At 39.0% G+C, this 21,573-nt stretch overlaps 1 protein-coding gene across 1 annotated transcript; it reads right to left on the bottom strand.

Moving 5' to 3' along the window:
- Window positions 1-1,110: 1,110 nt before the first annotated feature.
- Window positions 1,111-3,918, bottom strand: LOC119297520 (serine carboxypeptidase-like 18). Its single transcript, XM_037575280.1, has 10 exons — window positions 3,868-3,918; window positions 2,872-2,948; window positions 2,658-2,783; window positions 2,472-2,574; window positions 2,217-2,254; window positions 2,003-2,104; window positions 1,852-1,932; window positions 1,621-1,755; window positions 1,444-1,514; window positions 1,111-1,320 (listed from the first exon to the last, which is right to left on the bottom strand). Exons 1-9 carry the CDS (start codon window positions 3,911-3,913, stop codon window positions 1,449-1,451), a joined length of 774 nt encoding a protein of 257 aa, XP_037431177.1. The 5' UTR covers window positions 3,914-3,918; the 3' UTR covers window positions 1,111-1,320; window positions 1,444-1,448.
- Window positions 3,919-21,573: the final 17,655 nt, after the last annotated feature.

Genomic DNA, 21,573 nt, shown 5'->3' with positions numbered 1-21,573 from the left:
AGGGGGTGGGGAGGCGGGGTGGGGGAACTGGCGGCGGCGCGATTTAGGGTTCCAGCCGGGCCGCTCGCGGGAGCGGCACGGGGAACGGGGGTCACAAGCAAATGCTCTGATTCAAATGTGCATGTTTAAAGCATGTTTGTTATGAGCATGTTGGCGCAGTGTTGCTAACATGACATAATTAGACCCCTCCGCTGCGGGGCAACGCCACTGCATAGCAGCGTCCTTTAAAGTTTAGTGACCAAACATCGTATTACTTCGAGCAATGTTCACGGATAAAAGGAACACTTTCATGAAAAGGAATTTTTCCACGAGTGCATGTGCATCTTTTATAGAACTCATCCATCATTTGAAAAATACTTGGTGGAGGTCTGAACTTCTATTGTACATTAAAAAAAACCCACATGATTCGAGCAGGGAGAAAATGATAAAGTTAAATAGGGTAGGTCATAGAGGCTCATTATCCAACCAGCGTTGAACCATGGCAAGACATTGCTTAGGTCGGTGTTCTATGGATACGTGGCCACCACCCTGCATAAGCAATTTAACCAACAATTATTGCAGTGTTACAGTTTCTTCTGTCCAATCATGTCTGCAACATTATATCACAGAATGAAAAATACAAGATATCGTACCTTTATTGTCGCAAATGTCATATAGTTGGCGTATGTGATTGTAAATCTACACCAAAGACAACACATGTGTTCCTTGTCAAGTAACCAAGACTGAAATGTCAACAAAGTAAACAGAAAAAAACATGTTTACTTTACCCTGCAGCTTGGCCATCAAGATGCCATGCTCTCCAATCATCGACTACGGAGAAGTTGAAGGATCTAATCCACGCATGCGTGCTCAAAAATGGTATCACAAGATCATGGTCTCCGCTGCACTTAGAGGTCGTGATTTCAAGACGTGTTGACCAAGTTTCAATCAGTACATGTAAAATACCAAGGATAATAAATACTCCACCTAAACACAAGCGCACGATAGCCCCTGCTTGTGAGGTTGAAATGGTACTTTATGCTGCTGGGGACCTCCGATGCGTATGGGATACTTTTCTTGCATCTTATGAACTCTCTGGTTGTTCCCTAAATGGATGCATTGTTTCAGTAATGGTTGGACCATGTTACACAAAGGTTAGGGTGGTGCTCCATCGTCTACTCTTAATACAACTAGAAACTCCAATATGTCACGTAACATCATTTACTTCTATGGGTCTGAATTGCAACCATGTGAAACGACTATGTTACTCAATTCTTGGATCATTTAGTCAATCTTGCAAACTGCATTGTGTCGAAAGGCCAGCTAAAGTAGCATTGTGATCTGGCGACAAAGAAAATCAAATATCTCATATGCTAGCTACCTGATCATGTATGCATATAGTTTTTTGGAATATGTATGGAGACTTAGTATAAAGGGGAAAACATGTCATATATGATTGGTTACCCGCTTCACCCAAGAGCTTCTCTCGTGGAATCATCGTTCGCCCAAATATTACATAGGTAGTAACGGTATGACTACACATGAGAAGGCAAAATTCACATCATCAGAATGCAGAAAAGAAATTCATATCGAAATAAAAGTGAATCTTCTTTGAAATGATCACCCTAGGGAATAACTTACAAAACAATCTATGGTAGGTTGCTCGGGAGACGGATCACTTAGTTGAGTGTATTCTTCTGATAGAAATTTATGTGTTAACATACCCCTTATACAATTGACACCCAGGATTTGTGGCACATCAATTTCAGACACGAGCTGCAATTAAATACGAGGGACCAATATAATATACTCAAGTCAATGGAAGCTCGTATAAGTAATTTTGGAACCTAGTAGTAGTAATAGAAATCTTACATTTTGAAATGTGTTTAGCACCCTGACACACATTTTGTTTGTCGGTCTTATATAGCTTCCTTTACAATTCAAAATTGCAGCCTTTGAAAAAGGAAAAAAGGAAAATAGTGTTACCACTGCAACTTATGGATGCGCTTGAATGCGGATTTACCTCATATAGTTGATCGGATATAATCCCAACACCATGAGCATATGGTACTCTGAAATTGTCATCATAATCTGAGCCTGTAACAGGGTTGCCGACTACATAGCCCTATAAATAGTTGAATTAATGAACATAGCAAAGAACAAAAGGTTCACACTATTATTCATTACCATCACTTAGGGAAACCATTAGTTGCTTGAAGCCTAGTGAATTTACTTGCCTTGAGATTAATCCTGGGTTGCTTCCCCAGTTCGATTTCTGAAGCCAAAAGGAATATCATGTTAGAACTACTAGGAGATGAGGCCATGATCAATCACAAATAACTCCAAACTAGAATTGGAACATTTGATTATTCACTACATATCCCGATGATGTCCTACAAATTTTTATCTTAAGTTTTCTTTGCTGCAATTGGAATTACCAGATTATCATGTCCTTATTTATTTTAGAATCTGTATCCAGATTCCAGACCTACCTTGCGAAATGTGTTGTGCAATAATTGGAGACATCTTTCCAGCATATGAACTTCCTCCAACAAAGAAAGGATTGGATTGGTAGTGTGGGTGGTCGGTAAACCACTGCATCACATGCATTAGACGATAAGAGAATCACACACTTTTTTCTCAACTTCAACTGAAGTACATAGAGACATTGGTTTCACCTTGTTGAGAAATATTACGACATGCATAGAAAAGGAAAAATCCCCAATATCGTGATAACCTTTGACATCACGAGCGTACGAGAAACCAGTACCAACTGGTGAGTCCAACAAGATGATGCTTGCTGTCTGAAATTTTTGAATATAAGTTGCATGCTTGCTTGAATGGAGATGTTGAGAGGGACGTCATCAACGTTAAGATTAAATAATATCTCACCTTGGACCATGAATAGGGATTATAGGTCAACTGTGGCAAACTACCATTATACGGTGCCAACACAAATTTCATAGGACCTGCGGAGAAAATATCACTGACGTTATTAAAATAAAGTACGAATAAAGATCTACCTGGTGGCGAAAGCACTATGGAGGTGTTCGGTGGGATAAACTAGTTATTTTAGTAGAGCAAAACTGGGAAAACATGACATAGTGTTCTTCACTTTTTGAAAAGAAATTACAAGCTCGTTTTCAGCAAAAAATTGTCTGTGCATTCAGTCATCTAGAGTAGAGACTCGGAAAATGCCTTTCACTGTCTAAAACATGAAAGTTGTATGCATTTGTGCGTCTTGCTGGGTTGCTTTGTTGGCTTGGCCCTAGCCAAGAGTAAGAAGGACAAGAGAGATAATTCGGTCTCTGCATAATGAATTACGCTTTTCATCTTGTAATCTGACACCACATTATCAGGTTTGCAAATGATATCGGGCCCTTACGCTAATTGATACACCATTTTCTTCCCGTCTCTTTTTAGTTTTAGCTCAACCCCATGAGTAGATACTACCTGATGTGCAATTAGTTGTGCACTAAGTCCATGGAATTCTGCATTCCAAGATGTTCGCATATTTTCCAAATTTAGCTAGTAGATCATTTTGCATATTCAGTTTGTGGAGAGTTTGATCAGGTCAACTGCTCAACTGCTCCTACTAGCATGTAAAAAAATATACTTAGTGATCTAAACGCTCTTATATTTATTTACGGAGGGAGTATCCTGTAAAATTGACAGGCCCGTTAAAAGGCGAAAAACCTGATACATATTTTCATACTCCGATGATTTGCTCAGCTAGCTTCAAATTAGAGATTAATAAAAGGTGAACTTCACTCTTTAACTTAATCTGATTCTGATGTACTCCAGTAGTAGTTGACAGCAACGGCAGCCAGCTTCTAGCAAAGCTAGCTAGTAAACACAAGAGGAAGGGAGGACGATAAAGGGTCTCACCAACTTCGAAGAAAATCATGCCAGAGCAGAAGGGCCCACCCGTCATCCACAAAATAATTATACTGTGACCAACTGATTATACCGTAACTTCCACAAGTGATTCCAGCTACCATGGTAGGACAGGCAGGGCAGGTGATTACTGTTTGCTGATTACTCTCACACAGGCGGACAGGTTACCTACCATGATTATACTGTGACCAACTGAAGTTACGTGTGCTTGTCACGGGACGAGAAAGTTTAGGCGGACGCTAGGCGCCGGTCGACCCAAAATTCGGCTAGTCGCCGCACGGCCGTTGGATCCTTTTTCCCACCTCATCATTTTCTTCCCTTTCTCTTGCTGCTAGTCACACCGCACGCAGAAAGCACGCAAGAGCGTGTCCGCCCCAAGCCTCGCCACAGGCAGTAGGGATGAAACCGAGCGGAAACGGACGAAACTGAATGCTATCATATTTGTTTTCACATTTTTTTACAGAAGCGGAAACGAATACAGAAACCCCGAAAATAAATATGAAAACAGATACTACCGGAAACGGACACGAAGCGAATACAAAGCGGATACGGAAACAGAAATAGGCATTGATCGAAACTTAAAAACCCCTTGAATCATAGAGAAATACACACAAAACAAACAAATTTAATGAGTTGTTACATGGCTACAAAATAATATCATTATGTTAGTAACTTAGCATAGTATTATAGTAATACTGGACAATTGCGTATAGGGTCAAGCTGAGTACATGTGTGGTAGTAGAAGTTGGGCCTCAGATCCTTTCTACTAATTGTGTCATTGTGTTCTCTTTGATGCTTGGGCTACAAAGCAGCTATAGGTCTATAGTAAAAACAGAAATTCCATATCTACAGAAACAGAAAGTTCCGTTTCCATGCATGTTCCACCGGAAAAACCGTTCCGTTTTTGTTTCTGTTTTCGCATAAAAAATTTCATTTCCACTTTCGTTTTACAAATTTCCGTTTTCGTTTTCATATTTTCTCTTCGTTTTCATTTTTCCTCCGGAAAAACAGAAAGTTTTCACTCCATTTTCATCCTAACAGGCAGGATGCCGGCCGTACTCCGATGGTACCGCTCGACTTCCCCGGCTCGCTGCACCGCTAATGGCTCGCCGTCTTTGGTCGTGTGAAGGGCGTCTCGTCGGCCGTAGTTCGCCATCTTGTCGATTTGCAGTTTGTCGCCTCGCCCGTCCAAGCACGCCGACACCCCTGTGCACCAAAACCGGCGTTGCACCGCTAATAATTATGTCTCGTCTAAGTATGGCGTCAGTGTGGCGTCCATAAAGAACAAGCCCACCACCGTGTCGTTGTTTGTTTGTTTGTTTGTTTGTGTCGATTGTCTGTCTACCGTAGTTTCTATCTCAAGTTCTCAACGCCCACGCCTAGCTAGCCGGCTAGCTCAGCCCAGATCAGAGGAATGTTGTTTTGTATGTTGTGGGCTGGCGTGTTGGCAAATGCTGTTGTTGTGAAGCTTGGGAAAAAGGTACTAGTTCTCAGGTGGCAAAAAAGATACCCCAAAAAAAAAGGTGGCAACAAGATGTTGCGTCTATTTCTCAACCAGCGCTTGCACTACTACTCCCTCCGTAAAGAAATATAAGAGTATTTAGATCACTATTTGATCCAAATGCTTTTATATTTCTTTACAGAGGGAGTATCTCACAACATTATTATCCGTTTCCCCGCAAAAAAAAACATTATTTCCCGTTAGCACACCCACATCGCCGCACGTGGCCGTTCCACAAAACAAAAAGACTAAGAATAATCTTTTAGAACTTCTTTTAAATTCAATAGTATTTCAGAAAATATTCTAAAATTTTAAAATTCATGTAATATTTATAAAACATTAGAGATTATTTTAATAGAAAACCGACTGAAGTAAATAAAATATCTGATCGAAAATTAATAAGAAAAAAAGATACCAGGGGTTCACATGTTCTCGAGGACGGGTCTTCATTTACCTAGGTGGGCCCATTTACTCTGGTGCAGGCCGGGGAAGGTGAGCATTTGCTCGCCTCCCATCTTGTACAGTGCAGTGCATTCGCCACTCTTTTCATAATGTCATGTCCAATAATCTGTCCTATTCCGCATACTGGCTGCGATAAACAGAGAATGAAGAGATATTTGGAAACGTAATGTACCAAGCAAGATCGAGAACTTTGTGTGGAGGCTGGCAAGGAATTCTATCCCGATGGAAGATATGTGCAATCACAGAAATATGTCGGACACAAATATTTGCCCAATCTGCAGAAGTGTCGAGGGCAGTTGGCGACACACCCTGATAGATTGTAACATGTCAAAATGCATCCGGACTCTACTTGATGAAGACTTAGTGGAACTTTGGTTTCATGCAAGTCTCCTGATGCTAGAATTTGGATCATGCAGATGAAAGATTCTATGAGAAATGAAGAGTTTATCATGCTAGTGGTGACACTTTGGTCGATGTGGTGGGTCGGGAGGAAAGCAATTCATGAGAAGATTTTCTAGTCCCCGATGTCAACACTGACTTCTATTCAAAATTATCTGAAGGACCTCTCTTTGATCTCTAGCAAGAAGCAGAAGACCCCATCGGCTGTAGTGGTAAATCAAGGAAGAAGGAAGAACTGGACTCCACCAGCGGTGGACTTTCACAAAATCCATGTGGATGCTGCGGTCCATGGGGATGATTATAAGGGAGCGTTGGTGACCATTTGTTGTGATCATGAAGGTCGATATGTGGGAGCGTCGGCGATGGTGATGCATGGGATGTTAGACCCGGAAGTTCTGGAGTGCTTACCTGTGAGAGAAGCATGTGCCTTAGCACGTGATCTACAAATACGTAAGTTACATGTGGTTACCAACTGTATTTCCACTGTCAATCACCTGCGGTCAAACTACAAAGGGGCAAGCTCTATGATCATCGATGATATTAAATCAAGCATCGAGGACTTGAAAGAGAAGGGTTCTTGGAAACAAGCACACTTTTTCTTTCGAATTAGCGTGGTTTGAAAGAGAAGGGTTCTTGGATCTGATAGCCAGAGAATGGGCTAAAGGTTCGGGAGGGAGGTCGAATGTTGAGCGATGGCAAAACAAGATAAGGCACCTAAGGCGTTTCTTACGTGGATGGGTCCAACATTCAAGTGGGATATATAAGATTGAAAAGGAAAGGCTCCTTTTACTTATTCAATCCCTAGATTTAAAAGCCGAGTCCTCCATTCTAGATACCATGGAGTTGGAAACTAAAGTGGACGCGATGATGCGACTGAAAGAACTTCTTCGAGAGGAGGAATTGAAGTGGGCACTGCGAGCTAAAGTTCGCAAAATCGTCCAAGGGGATGATAACACTCAATTCTTCCACATGATTGTGAATGGCAAACATCGAAAGAAGAGAATCTTTCAGCTCGAGCAAGATGAGGGGACGATTTTAGGACAGGAAAACTTAAAACTATACATCACCAACTACTATAAGCAGCTGGCTGGACCTCCTGAGGATAATTTCGTATCCTTGGATGAGTCCAGGGTTGAGGATGTGCCTCAACTTGCAGCGGATGAGAACGATATTTTGACTGCCCTATTTTCGGAGAAAGAAGTGTTTGAAAATTTCACAAATGAAGAATAATAAATCTTCAGGGCCGAATGGTTCTTCAGCGGAGTTTTATAAGAAGTGTTGGCACATTATTAAGGGTGACTTGCTCCCGTTGTTCCATGATTTATTTTGTGGACAGTTGCAGTTGTTTCACTTGAATTACGAAACAATTACTTTGCTTCCTAAGAAAACAAAGGCAGTGCGGATTGAACAGTTCAGGCCGATATGTCTTCTTAATGTCAGCTTTAAAATTTTCACCAAGGTTGGGACAAATAGGCTTACGCAGATTGCGCATGCTGTGTGCAGCCTTCTCAAACTGTTTTCATGCCGGACAGTAACATCTTAGAAGGGGTTGTGGTCCTGCATGAAACGCTCCATGAAATCCACACAAAAAAACTAGATGGGGTGGTTTTCAAAGTGGATTTTGAAAAAGCGTACGATAAGGTGAAATAGTCATTCCTTCAGCAGGCATTGCGTATGAAAGGATTCGATCAGTCCTGGAGAAACCCGATAGATTCTTTCACGCAAAAAGGGAGTGTTGAAATCAAAGTGAATGATGACATAGGTCATTACTTCCAGACACACAACAGCCTGAGGCAAGGGGACCCGATGTCACCGATTCTTTTCAACATAGTGGATGACATGTTGACAATCCTAATAGGAAGGGCTAAGGATGACGGCCAGATAGGTGGCCTCGTTTCGCATTTAGTGGACGGCGGAGTGTCGATCCTACAGTACGTTGATGATACTATCATCTTCATGGAGCATGATTTGGCAAAAGCAAGGAACATGAAGCTTGTGTTATGTCTGTTCGAACAACTATCGGGGTTAAAGATTAACTTCCATAAAAGTGAATTGTTCTGCTTTGGAAGAGCTAAAGATGAACAAGAAGCTTACAAACAATTGTTCGGGTGCGAATTGGGGTCTTTACCCTTCACGTATTTGGGTATACCAATCCACCATCGCAAGCTTTCTAACAAAGAATAAAAGTGCATTGAGAATTGATTTGAAAAAAAAAACTAAGCTGCTGGAAGGGCAAGCTTATGTCATATGGTAGCCGACTAATTCTCATTAATTCGGTACTCACGAGTATGCTATGTTTCTCTTGTCCTTTTTTGAGGTACCAGTTGGAGTCCGGAAAAGGCTAGATTTCTATCGACCGCGCTTCTTCTGGTAGAGTGATGAATTAAAACGAAAATACAGACTCGCTAAATGGGATATCATTTGTAGACCGAAAGACCAAGGGGGTCTCGGCATTGAAAACTTAGAGGTGAAGAACAAATGTCTACTCAGCAAGTGGCTGTATAAGCTATCTATAGAGACGGACGCCACGTGGGCCCAAATTCTGCAGAACAAGTACCTTCATTCCAAAACACTATACCAGGTGACGGTGGGGCCGACTGATTCGCCTTTTTGGAAAGGACTGATGAGAGTGAAATCCGTCTTTTTCAACAGGACAAAATTTGTAGTTGGAAATGGTACTACCACGAGATTCTGGGAGGATACATGGTTAGGAGAGACGCCCCTTGCACTCCAATATCCTTCTCTCTATAATATTGTGCAGCAAAGAGACGCTTACATTGTCACAATATTACAGTCCAATCCTCTGAATATTCAATTTAGGAGGACGCTGGCGGGAAACCGTTAGGAAGCTTGGATCCATCTTGTGAGAAGATTGATGAATGTTCACCTTTCTCAACAGCCCGATCAGTTGCGCTGGAAGCTTACAAAGAATAGAGAGTTTTCGATTAAATCGATGTATTTGGATGTCATCAACTCTAGCTCTATTCCTCGTTCGAAACATGTTTGAAAAATCAAAGTGCCTTTAAAAATCAAAGTGTTTATGTGACACGATCTACAAGATGTAGTTTCTGTGATAGGGACGAATCCATCAAACACCTCTTTTCTTGACTGCCCATTGATGTGGCGGTCAGTCCACTTAGCATTTAATATTACTCCTCCGAATACCATCAACACGTTATTTGGGATGTGGTTAGATGGGATAGATTCCAAAATAGCGAGACATATCCGTGTAGGAGTATGTGCTTTATTATGGGCAGTCTGAAACTGCAGAAACGATATGGTTTTTAACAGAACAACAAAAATTCATTTCTTGCAGGTTATCTTTCGGGCCACTACATTGATCCGTATGTGGTCGCTACTCACTCCGACGAAGGTCGGTGAGCGTTTGGTTACTGGATCTATCCGATGGGAGACGGTAGCACAGGATATCTTCAACCGGTTTGGATAGCGGTCATGTAATAGGATAGATGTTTAGTTTTCTATCTTATCTTTTTGTCTGTCGGTTGTGGACATCCTGTTATTTTGCTTTTGCTCGTTGTGGGCTTCTATATTTTTGAGACCTGAAGACTTTTGTTGAACTTTTTGCTTATCAATAATGTGGTCGTATGCATCATTCTGATGCAGAGGCCAGGGCCTGACCCCCTTTTCTAAAAAAAAAAGGTATTGAGGACTTTGAGAAGGCCAAGGTGCAGCATGAATCTAGAGATTCGAATTTAGAAGCTCACTATTTAGCTAAAGCTACATTATGTTTAGACTTGCGGCACCACATGTGACGGTTGAATCCCCCAAATATTGCTGGTATCCTAGCTACTGTTTTGCTTTAATAATTAACTGGTGATACCCCTCAAAAAAATGTTGTAGCGCGCTGACTAAGATATGTGTATAGCTGACATATAGCGAGCTATTCTATTAAAAAAAACCTATAGCGAGCAGTAAGTCCGGCAACATAGTAATGCATGTGACGCTCGTTTAATTCGCTCACTCGGTGGATTATTTCGTTTCTTTCTCCAGTTTTTTGTCTCTAATTTTACTTATATTTTGAAATATTTTAAATATGCAATCTATATATATATAAAAATATACTTTTATTTAATTTTTCCAAATGTTCATGTAAACATAATAATTTGCTTACGCAATCCGAAAACTGTTCATACCATTCAAAAATATTCGTGACATAAAAAAATGCTCAAGACAGTATCATAAATTCTTCATGAAATGTAAAAATCGTTTGCATAATTTAAAAAAAAATACCATTCAGAAAAAAATGTTCAGACATTCAAATATATGTTCATGACACTCTTGAAAAATTACAACATAAGTTTAGAAAATGTTAACCAACATGCATTTGAACATGTTCAATAGGTATTCAAAAAAATGTTGAACGCATATTTAGAAAATGTTTGACATGTATCTGAAAAATATTTAACATGTGATTGAAAAATGTATGATGAGTATTTGTAGAAAATATCATCGTGTATTTTAAGAGGAAAAAAAAGGAAACACAAAAGGTGAAAGGAATAGAAAACTGGAAAGAAGGACAAAAATAGAAGTGAAAAAACAAATAGCAAAAGAAAAACTCATAAAAAATAAAAAGTATAAACTAGTAAAAAACATAGAAAAAGAAAGGGAAAACGGTTAGAACCTTTAAAAACCGCTAGCACCATTGCACCCTTCCCGTTCTTGGGTCGTGGACTCTTTATGAAATCGTGAGAGGCGGGTGCTTCTTCAATCTAACAGTAAAAGAGACATAACCTTGGAGCTCCTACTCCGCATTTCCTAAACGACGCCCATTGTGCCCGTTACAGGCAAGGGTGCAAACGGGCGCACACCCCTCCCTGCTTCATGGGCCGGCCTTTTTACTTTTTTATTCGTTTCCTGTTAATTTCCAAAAAAAATAGGTGACACGGCATGATTCGAACTCAAGACCCGCTTCATGGCCGGCCCATTTTTATATTTTTTATTTGTTTTCTGTTAGTTTCCAAGAAAAGTGCAACCAGACGATTTAAACTCAAGACCTCTTCCTTCCCGATTAAGACAGTAACCACTTGTACTTCATCATTGGTCGTGACAACTTTTTGCGTTTTCACCCTCTTATTCTTTATTCAATCCATGGAAGCCGTTTTTTATTCTTCCGGTCCAGTTTTTGGTTGCTTTTTATTCCCTTTTTCTTTTCTTTGCTTTTACTGTTTATTTTTTCAAAAACCGGTGAACTTTTTTAATTAACTGAATTTTTTTCAAAATAAATAACTTTTTTCTAATTTGGTAAACTTTTTTAGAAATTCAATGATTTTTTCTAAATATGATGAACTTTTTTCTAATTTGAAGAACTTTTTTTAAAATTGGTGAACTTTTGTTAAAATTCCATGCACTTTCTCAAATCCAATTAACTTTTTTTCTATATCCTGAACTTTTTAGAAGTTTGTAAACATTTTTTTCAAAATCCATGAACTTTTTGAATTCACAATTTATTTAACCTTTTGCGATACTTTTCTCTTTTCAAATGTCAGTTCTTCATATATTTTTGCAAGCCCACAAAACATTTTTCAAAGTTTACTAAAAAAATCTTTTTCTGATTTTACTATTAATCAGGGAGCATTTGAGCTTGGGAGTAGATACTCGGCTCCCCTTAGGTCCCCAATATTCATCGCCGGGATTTGCCCCATAATATTGGCATGTGGGCTAGGAGGTCCCGCGTAATATGCAGCTGCTCGCATACGGCTCATCACGAAACCAAGATATAGGAACATCACGTGTTTGATGTTTCCAAAGAACAGAAAGAGTGAGAACTTCATGTTAGGCGGGAGCCGAGTGTCAACCCTGGCCCAGTCAAACTCTTCTTGCCCGTTAATTAGCACGAGAACCATGCCTTGCCTATAGCTACATGATAGCTTCTCTTGTCTAAAGGACTACTTATCTGGCATAGCAATTGGGCCACCCCATTTATATTTTTTTCGATCGCTTGCACGGGACGTTCGCAAATGAGCGATGGTTTCGCTGGTTCGAATCCATGAACTTTTTGAATTCACAATTTATTTAATCTTTTGCGATACTTTTCTCTTTTCAAATGCCAGTTCTTCATATATTTTTGCAAGCCCACAAAACATTTTTCAAAGTTTACTAAAAAAATCTTTTTCTGATTTTACTATTAATCAGGGAGCATTTGAGCTTGGGAGTAGATACTCGGCTCCCCTTAGGTCCCCAATATTCATCGCCGGGATTTGCCCCATAATATTGGCATGTGGGCTAGGAGGTCCCGCGTAATATGCAGCTGCTCGCATACGGCTCATCACGAAACCAAGATATAGGAACATCACGTGTTTGATGTTTCCAAAGAACAGAAAGAGTGAGAACTTCATGTTAGGCGGGAGCCGAGTGTCAACCCTGGCCCAGTCAAACTCTTCTTGCCCATTAATTAGCACGAGAACCATGCCTTGCCTATAGCTAGATGATAGCTTCTCTTGTCTAAAGGACTACTTATCTGGCATAGCAATTGGGCCACCCCATTTATATTTTTTTCGATCGCTTGCACGGGACGTTCGCAAATGAGCGATGGTTTCGCTGGTTCGAATCCATTTTATTTTCTCCTGAATTTGTGTTTAGACTTTGCTTTTTTGGTTTTTTCATCCTTTTTTTTACTTTTTTGTTGACTTTCTTTGTTTCTTTCTCGGTTTTCATTTTTTTGTTTCTTTCTCGGTTTCTATTGTTTTTTTTTCTTTTCTACCTTGTCGATTTTCACCAGATTCTTTATTTTTACATGTTTTTTCTTGTCTTTCTTTTTCTTTGTTTCATTCGGTTTTCTTTTTATACTTTCTCCATTTTTGTTGGTATTTTTTCCTTTCTTCCATTTTTTGTTATTTCTTAGTTCTTACCAGTCTTTAAAAAAAACGGTTCCATTTTTTCTTGGTTTCTTCATGGGTTTTGTTGGTTTTCTTTCGGTTTCCAGTTTTCATCGCTTTTGAGGTATTTATTCTGTTTCTTTCTTTCATTTCTTTGAATTTGACCATTTTTCTTTATGTTTTCTTTTTTCATGAACACATGACTATAATTTTGATACACATTTGTACACTTTACGTATACATCAGAAAACATTTTTATACAGGTGTTTATCTTTTTCAAATATATGATTAATATTTAAAAAATATGTTTTGCTGGCTATTGTATTCATACGCATTCTACAATTTTTATATATATCGGCAAAACTTTCTAATACATGTCTACCATTATTAAAATGTATGATTAACATTTTTCTATGGACGGTCAATATTTTTAAAATTTATATCTTTATATTACGAAATTTTAGTGCACATTTTTTATTTTTTGTATACACCATAACATTTTTTAACACACGTCTGACATTTTTAAAATAGATGACATTTTCAAATATTTGTGTTTGCAGACATATGTTTTGATACACATTGTATATTTTCGTATACATGCGGAACTTTTTTTACACATTTATCAATTTGAAATATATGATTACATTTTTTATACACAGTCAACCTTTAATAAAAATATTTATGTTCAATTTTTTCACTACATGGTCTACATTTTAGGTATACACCTGGAATATTAAACATTTTTGGTATTTTTTATGTTCAATTTTTAATACATGTTAAACATTTTTAAGTAGATGAGTAATTGTTTTAAGAAACATATATTTTTGTATGTCTGCTTTTCTTTACACATTATTCATATTTTTTATAAATGAGTAGCATTTTTTATACTTGTTTAACATATTACATATAAAGGATTAACTTTTTTAAACTTTTTTTCTATTTATGTCTACTTTTTCCCAGATATATTGTACATTTTTTGTATATATTGGTAATGTGTTTTCTATACATATTTTTTTAACACGGTAAGGGCCCCTATGGACGCACACACGCATACCCTACCCGTATGAGCAGCTTCGAAAGACTGAGACGACACATTATCTTGAGATTTTACGAAGTTATGATAGGCGCCTCATTATCAACGGGAACGTCTCCTCCCACTGAAATCACATCGCCGAAAATTCTGAAATATACTGAGAATAAATGTGAGCATCAGGACTTTGAATCCTGGTGGGCTGGGTATACCACTGTCCTCATAACGATCCAACCACGGGTTGGTTAGCTTCTATACACATTTATTATTGCTCACATGCATGCTTAATATTTTTCTAAAATGCACGTAAAGTGTATTTTGTAATATGTAACTTTAGAATATTGGGAGGTATAAATGAAAGTAAAAAGTAAATAAATAAATGAGGCAGTGGCTTGTCCAGTATGGCGCTTGCTTTAGGCGAGGTTAACGTGAAACTCGCCTCGAGCAAGGTACAGGTGCACCCATTAATTAGGGGAGCTTCTATTTCGTGCGCAACGACAAAATGCACACGCATCGCTCCCAGGTGCGAACTTTCGTCGGTCGAGGTGGGTCCAGAGCTCCCCTGTTTTTGTTTATTTTTCTTTTCTATTCTTTTGCTTCGTTAAAAAAGTTCAGGATTTTAAAAAGAAGGTTTTGAATGTCAAAAAGTTCACGAATTCGAAATAAATTGTGAAGTTAAATAATGTTCATAAAATTAAAAAAATATTCATTATTTTAGAAAATGTAAACGAGTATTGTACTGAATAACTTTTGAATTTTTTATGAACAAAATTGAATTTTATGAAATTTTCCGAATTTAATAAACAGTTTTTGAATTTCAGGAACAAATTTTGGATTTGATGTGTGTTTTTCAGAAATTCATGAACAATTAATTTAATTTGATTAGAAAATTAAATGAATATTATTTGAATTGGATGAACATATGTTGAATTTGGTGAAGAAATTTTGAATTTGATGAACATTATTTAGATCTAATGATCATTTAAAAATTTATGAAGATTTTTGAATTTGATGGAAAAAACGAACATGAGTTTTTTTTAAATATACGTGAATTCAGAAAAAAAATCACGAGTTCAAGCAATGTTCAATAACATGAAAAAAAATGTTCATTAAATCGAATATTATTCGTGAATTGTAAAAGGTGTTCGTGGATTGAAGAAATGTTCACAAAATTTCAGAAAAATGTTCTTGAAATTTTAAGATAAAAAAAGGAAAGAAGGAAAAAAGAGAGCAAAAAAGAGAAATAAAACAAGACCAGGCGAAAAAAATAAAAGAAAAAGGAAAACGGTTCAGGGAAGAGGTAGCTCATTGGGAGGGTATGCGCTGGGTGGCTATCCAGAAAACGCGCGCCAAATAGGAATCGCGATTAGCTAGTTAGGTGGGAACTAAAGCTCGTTCTCGCCTAACCACGGGGACGAAATGTTGCTAGCGCGCGTCGTGGTCGCCGGAGGGTTCGGTCGTAGCTTGGGCCAATCTCCTCGTATGCAAAACAGCACGTCAAGCTCAAGCAGGACCTACGCGCACTACGACGTAGCGTGTTTCTCCGAGAAGCCACATGCGCCGCCACAGACAGACAGCTGCGGTGTAGTCCAGTATTGCTTGATGTGCAAGCGTTCCGTGCAAACGGCGCAATGCAAAGCTAGTCACTGTCACTGTCGAAGCTTCTTCAGTTCTTCCTGCCGTTGTTTTCCTGATCTCCTCCAGCTCCAAATCTGCAAGGCCAACGCATGACCTGAGCGAGCACCCATGGCTTAGCCCCCTGCCCCCTGCCGCATCACACACAGGCACATCAGTACATAGGCAATCTGATAAGCAATTGCCTGATTCTTTAATTTGAAGATTTTGTTCAGTCTCATACATCCAGCGATCAATCTTGATAGTGAAGTGGTGATAATAGCCTGATGATTTGATCTTATGCAAATTGCAATATAGGTAGTCATGGGCAAGGAAAATCAGACTCAAAGAAGAATTGATTTGGTCTTTAAAAGAAAAAGAGATGACATAAAGTAGAGAAAGAGTGGAAGACCATGTAGTGCCTTGTTTGAATTGGAACAACAACAGCCTGAACGTACGTATCTTCTAGCTCAATCTTGTGAACGTATCCTTATAATTCATAATTTGAAAAAAAAAGTGTGCTCTCCTTTAGTCCGACACACCCAACTTTTTCTTTCAAGCTCCGCCACTGAATATGTTTGCCATATATTGTCACATTATTTTTCCCACACTTGTCTAACTTGAGTTGCTCAAATTGTTAGTCAAACTTTGCCACACTTGGGAGGGTAGGCGCTGGGTGGCTATCCAGAAAACACGCGCCAAATAGGAATCGCAGTTAGCTAGTTAGGCGGAAACTAAGGGGTCGTTTCGATTGTGACTATGTTTGTCATATATTGTCACGTTATTTTTGCCACACTTGTCTAACTTGAGTTGCTCAAATTGTTAGTCAAACTTTGACTTGCCTAAGAGAATCTTGCCACACTTTTTATGTCTATAATATAATACGTGGGGTTCATTTCTCATAAAAAAATTCTTGCCTTAAATGTGGCTAGAACCAAACACTCATCTAACTTGGTCAAACTTATCTAAAATGAGACGTGGTAAAGTGTGGCAAAATATGACTAGAAATCAAACATTTTAAATACATGTCTAACATTTTTAAAATAGATGATAAATAAATTTTTCAAATTTTTGTGTTTGTAGACTTATGCTTTGATACACATTGTATATTTTCGTATACATCCGGAACTTTTTTTTACACATTTTTCAACTTGAAATATATGATTGACATTTTTTTATACACAATCAACCTTTAAAAATATTATTTATATTCAGTTTTATCACTACACAGTCTACATTTTTGGTATAAACCTGGAATATTAAAGATTTTTGGTATTTTTTATGTTCAATTTTTAATACATGTTAAACATTTTTAAGTAGATGAGTAATTGTTTTTAAAAACATATATTTTTGTATGTCTACTTTTCTTTACACATTATACATATTTTTTATACATGAGTAACATTTTTTATGCTTGTCTAACGTATTACAAATAAATGATTAACATTTTCTAAAACTTATTTTCTATTTATTTCTACTATTTCCCATACAGATTGTACATTTTTTGTATATATTGGTAATGTTTTTTCTGTACACATTTTTTTTCTGAACACAGTACGGACCCATATGGACGCACACACGCATACCCTACCCCTACGAGCACCTTCGTAAGACTGAGCCGACACATTATCTTGAGATTTACGAAATCACCGTAGGCATCTCGTTGTCGACAGAAACGTCTTCTACCACTGAAAGCGCATCGCAGGAAATTCTGAAATAAACCCAGGATAAATGCGAGCACCAGGACTTGAACCCTGGTGGGCTTGAGTATACCACTGTCCTCCTAACAACCATCCAACCACGTGTTGGTTAGCTTCTATACACATTTATTGTTGTTCAAACGCATGATTAATATTTTTTTTCTAAAATGTACTATGTAAAGTGTATTTTGTAATATGTAAATTTAGAATATTGGGAGGTATAAATGGAAGTAAAAAAATTGAGGCAGTGGCTTGCCCAGTATGGCACTTGCTTTAGGCGAGGTTAACGTGAAACTCGCGTTGATCGAGGTATAGGTGCACCCATTAATTAGGGGAGCTCCCATTTCGTGCAGCGACAAAATGCACACGCCTCGCTCCCAGGTGCGAACTTTGGTCGATCGAGGTGGGGCCGGAGCTCCCCTGTTTTTGTTTAATTTTCTTTTCTATTCTTTTGCTTTGTTAAAAAAGTTCTGGCTTTTAAAAAGAAGGTTTTGAATCTCAAAAAGCTCACGAATTAAAAACAAATTGTGAGGTTAAATAATATTCAAAAAATTCAAAAAACATTCATTATTTCAGAAAATGGAAAAAGGTATTTTAGTGAACAACTTATGAAAAAATTTGAATTTGAAATTTTTCCGAATTTAGTGAACAAATTTTGAATTTCAGGAACAATTTTCGGATTGGATGAACATTTTTAAATGTGATAACCATATTTTATAATTCGTGAACAATTACTTTAATTTGATAAAAAAATTAAATGAATATTAATTGAATTGGATGAACATATGTTGAATTTGGTGAAGAAATTTTGAATTTGATGAACAATATTTGGATCTAATGATCATTTAAAAAAATATGAAGATTTTTGAATTTGATGAAAAGAATGATCATGGGTTTTAAAAAATATACGTGAATTCAGAAAAAAAAATCACGAGTTCAAGCAATGTTCAATAACATGAAAAACAAATATTCATTAAATCGAGTATTGTTCATGAATTGTAAAAAGTGTATGTGGATTGAAAGACTGTTCACGAAGTTTCAGAAAAATGTTCTTGAAATTTTAAAACAAAAAAAGGAAAGAAGGAACAAAAAGAGCATAAAAGAAAAGGAAATGAAAACCAGGCGAAAAAAAAGAAAGAAAAATAAGGTTCAGGGAAGAGGTAGCCCATTGGGAGGGTAGGCGCTGGGTGGCTATCCAGAAGACGCGCGCCAAATAGGAATCACAGTTAGCTAGTTAGGTGGAAACTAAGGGGCCGTTTGGATTGTGACTATGTTTGCCATATATTGTCACATTACACTTGTCTAACTTGAGTTGCTTAAATTGTTAGTCACACTTTGACTTATCTATGAGAATCTTGCCACACACAACACTTTTTATGTCTATGATACGTGGGGTTCACTTCTCATTAAAAATTCTTGCCTTAAATGTGGCTAGAACCAAACACTCATTTAATTTGGTCAAACTTATCTAAAATGAGACGTGGTAAAGTGTGGCAAAATATGACTAAATCAAACAGCCCCTAAAACTCGTTCTCGCCTAACCACGGGGACGAACTGTTGCTAGCGCGCGCAGCGGCGCACGTCGTGGTCGCCGGAGGGCGATCGGTCGTGGCTTGGGCCAATCTCGTCGTGAGCAAAACAGCACGTCAAGCTCAAGCAGGGCCTACGCGCGCTACGACGTGGCGTGTCTCTCCGAGAAGCCACATGCGCTGCACAGACGGACAGCCAAGGTGTAGTATTGCTTAACGTGCATGCGTTCCGTGCAAACGGCGCAATGCAAAGCTAGTCACTGTCACTGTCGAAGCTTCTTCAGTTCTTCCCACACAGACACAGTACTAGCTAGCAATTGTTTTATCTCTGCTGCTTTGCGTTGCGCGCGCTCATCTGTAGCAGAGTATACAAGCACATCTCCGACTCACATAATCGTCTGTAGCACAGCATAAGCTACAGTACTACTGATGATATGATCCCTCGTTCCCTCATTGAGTTTAGCGTAAGCTACCTGCAAGCTCTCATGCAATGCAACCATACGGGCCGCGCTGCAAGCCAGCCGATCGATGGTTGGAGACAAAATCCCGAGTCGCATAGGCATAGTGCTCCCGCTGAACCAAAGTAGCTAGGTGGGGCGTCCTACTCCTACACGTACTTGCCAAAGTGCCAAGTGCTGAGCACACGTGTGGCAATCTGTGGCATGCCCCGGCTAGGCAAAGCAGCTAGCTACTCCTAGATCGTACTCCTGATGTCCTACAACATGCTGATGGCTAGCTAGCCGGTGCGGTTTCCTTTCCCGAAGAGCGGAAGAAGCGCACGCCGCAGAGCTTTAGACAAGTCTAGTCAAATAATTGCATGCAGCATGGCGCGTTGCCAAGCAACTAAAAGCATGCATGCATGCACCACTTGACCCGTGGATGGATGATCCTCAAAAAAAAAAAGAAAAAAGACCCGTGGATGGATCCACGACGAGATGAAACAACTCATCGTGCACACTATTACTATTACTATTGGGACGAAAACGACCGATGCCTGGTCTCCTGGCCTCCTGGGTCGAGCATATGTATGCATTCACTCGGGCTCGGGGCCGTTGCGAGTTAGGGCGATGGATACCATGTATCTTTCCCTGTCGCCGTTGACCAACTACCAATGCATTGCATGCATGTGGTCGTGTTCGTTCTTGGCCACACCTTCTACTGGTGCAACTTCCCTTGCCGGGCTGGGAGAGAAAAGTAGGTTTTGCGCGCCCGGCCGTGGCCATCTCTCTGCCTCGCGACGTGCGTGCATGATCGGTGGTGCTCCCTAGTGGCTTGTACGTACCCTTGTCCCTGGCCATGCTTACTACCTAGCCAGCACAGCACATGTGTCTAATTTTTTCGTTGCTTTATCCACTCTTTATGCAATGGTGTTTTAGTCACTACTATGAAATTTCTGCTATTTTAAGAAAATGGTTTTGTATTTGTGACAAAAAAAATTAGTAGTTTTAGTCACTATTTTATATATTGGTGTAATTTCAGTCACTTCTATGAAATTCAATCGTTTTTATTGCAATTGTTTTTTAGTTGCACTTACTCGTACAATTAGAACTTTTTGTGCAATCGTACTTTTACCTTTTCTGTATTTTTGTCCACATCTGTTATGTGGTTGCCCCTTTTTAGTTGCAGTGTTCTTGGTGTAATTGTATTTCTTATCTGTGCAATTGCACTTTAATGGTGAAGAGCGACTAAAACTTTCAAGTTGTAGTCTTCAAGCACTATACCTTTCCTCGAACACCTTTTAATATCTCTTCTCATCGCCAATATTGTCGTCCCCTCCCCGCACCTGCTCACCATATCTTCTCCTTTCCATTGTCCCTTTCCTCTACTCCTGCTCTTGATCCGTCCTCCACAGTCGACGAAGACAACAAAGTCAAATCAAGGTGCCACCATGGTTGATCATGTTGTTTGGAAAGATATATTGGTCAGCCTTATGTCGATCCATGAGGCTACAGGTGTCAAAATCGTGAATAGTGGCTCCACATCCTGCTTAGACCTTTGGCATGGATCAGTTACTCCGGCTTCAAGGCTTCCAGCCTTTTTTTCACATTCCACTCACCCTAGTGTATGCACGGTTGTCTCCTTTGAAACTCGTGCTCTCAATCTGAGCCTTCAACCAAGGCTGCTTCCCTTGAGCTAGTTTGAACTTTTTTTTTCATGTTCTAGTTCTAATGTTTTGTTGATTTGCAAAGGTTGAAGTCCATATGGTGTTTCATTGAGAGAAACATAAAAAAGAAACTCCTATATAGTAAATTTAGTTGGCTAGTACGGATCTTAATGGAGTGAAGGATATAAGGATAGGGGTACGGTGCACCCAAGTTTAGAAAGAAAAAAGTCTCATTTTCTTATACCTTTTGTTATATCTGGCACAATTTTATTCCCGTTTTTTTTTCGTGTGAAATCTCCTTTATCATCTATATGGCGGCCCTTTTTCTTTTGAACTAAATTGGGGTTGTGCCCTAGAATTTGTGTGCCATACCATAAAAAAGACCTTCCACCAATCCGACTCTCATTATCCGTATGAATACCGTGCTTAGAGGATGGTCATCATTTTCGTCAACACCGTCAAGACCCCTTCACCGTCATCTTAGGATGGTTGGGCTCAAATCAACCCTCCTGGCCATACATC

This window comes from Triticum dicoccoides, chromosome 5A (genome assembly GCF_002162155.2).
Source record: "Triticum dicoccoides isolate Atlit2015 ecotype Zavitan chromosome 5A, WEW_v2.0, whole genome shotgun sequence".
Lineage (NCBI taxonomy): Eukaryota > Viridiplantae > Streptophyta > Magnoliopsida > Poales > Poaceae > Triticum > Triticum dicoccoides.
Note: the sequence above shows the minus strand (reverse complement) of the source record. Positions and strands in the feature narration are given on the sequence as shown.

Bases quoted from the DNA above. Each gene is read 5' to 3' on its own strand.
- LOC119297520 (XM_037575280.1), bottom strand. From the start codon at position 3,913: ATGACGGGTGGGCCCTTCTGCTCTGGCATGATTTTCTTCGAAGTTG. The intron at 2,949-3,867 runs GTGAGACCCTTT...TTTTCTCCGCAG, and splicing joins CATGATTTTCTTCGAAGTTG to GTCCTATGAAATTTGTGTTG. The intron at 1,515-1,620 runs GTAAGTTATTCC...TCTCATGTGTAG, and splicing joins AACCTACCATAGATTGTTTT to TCATACCGTTACTACCTATG.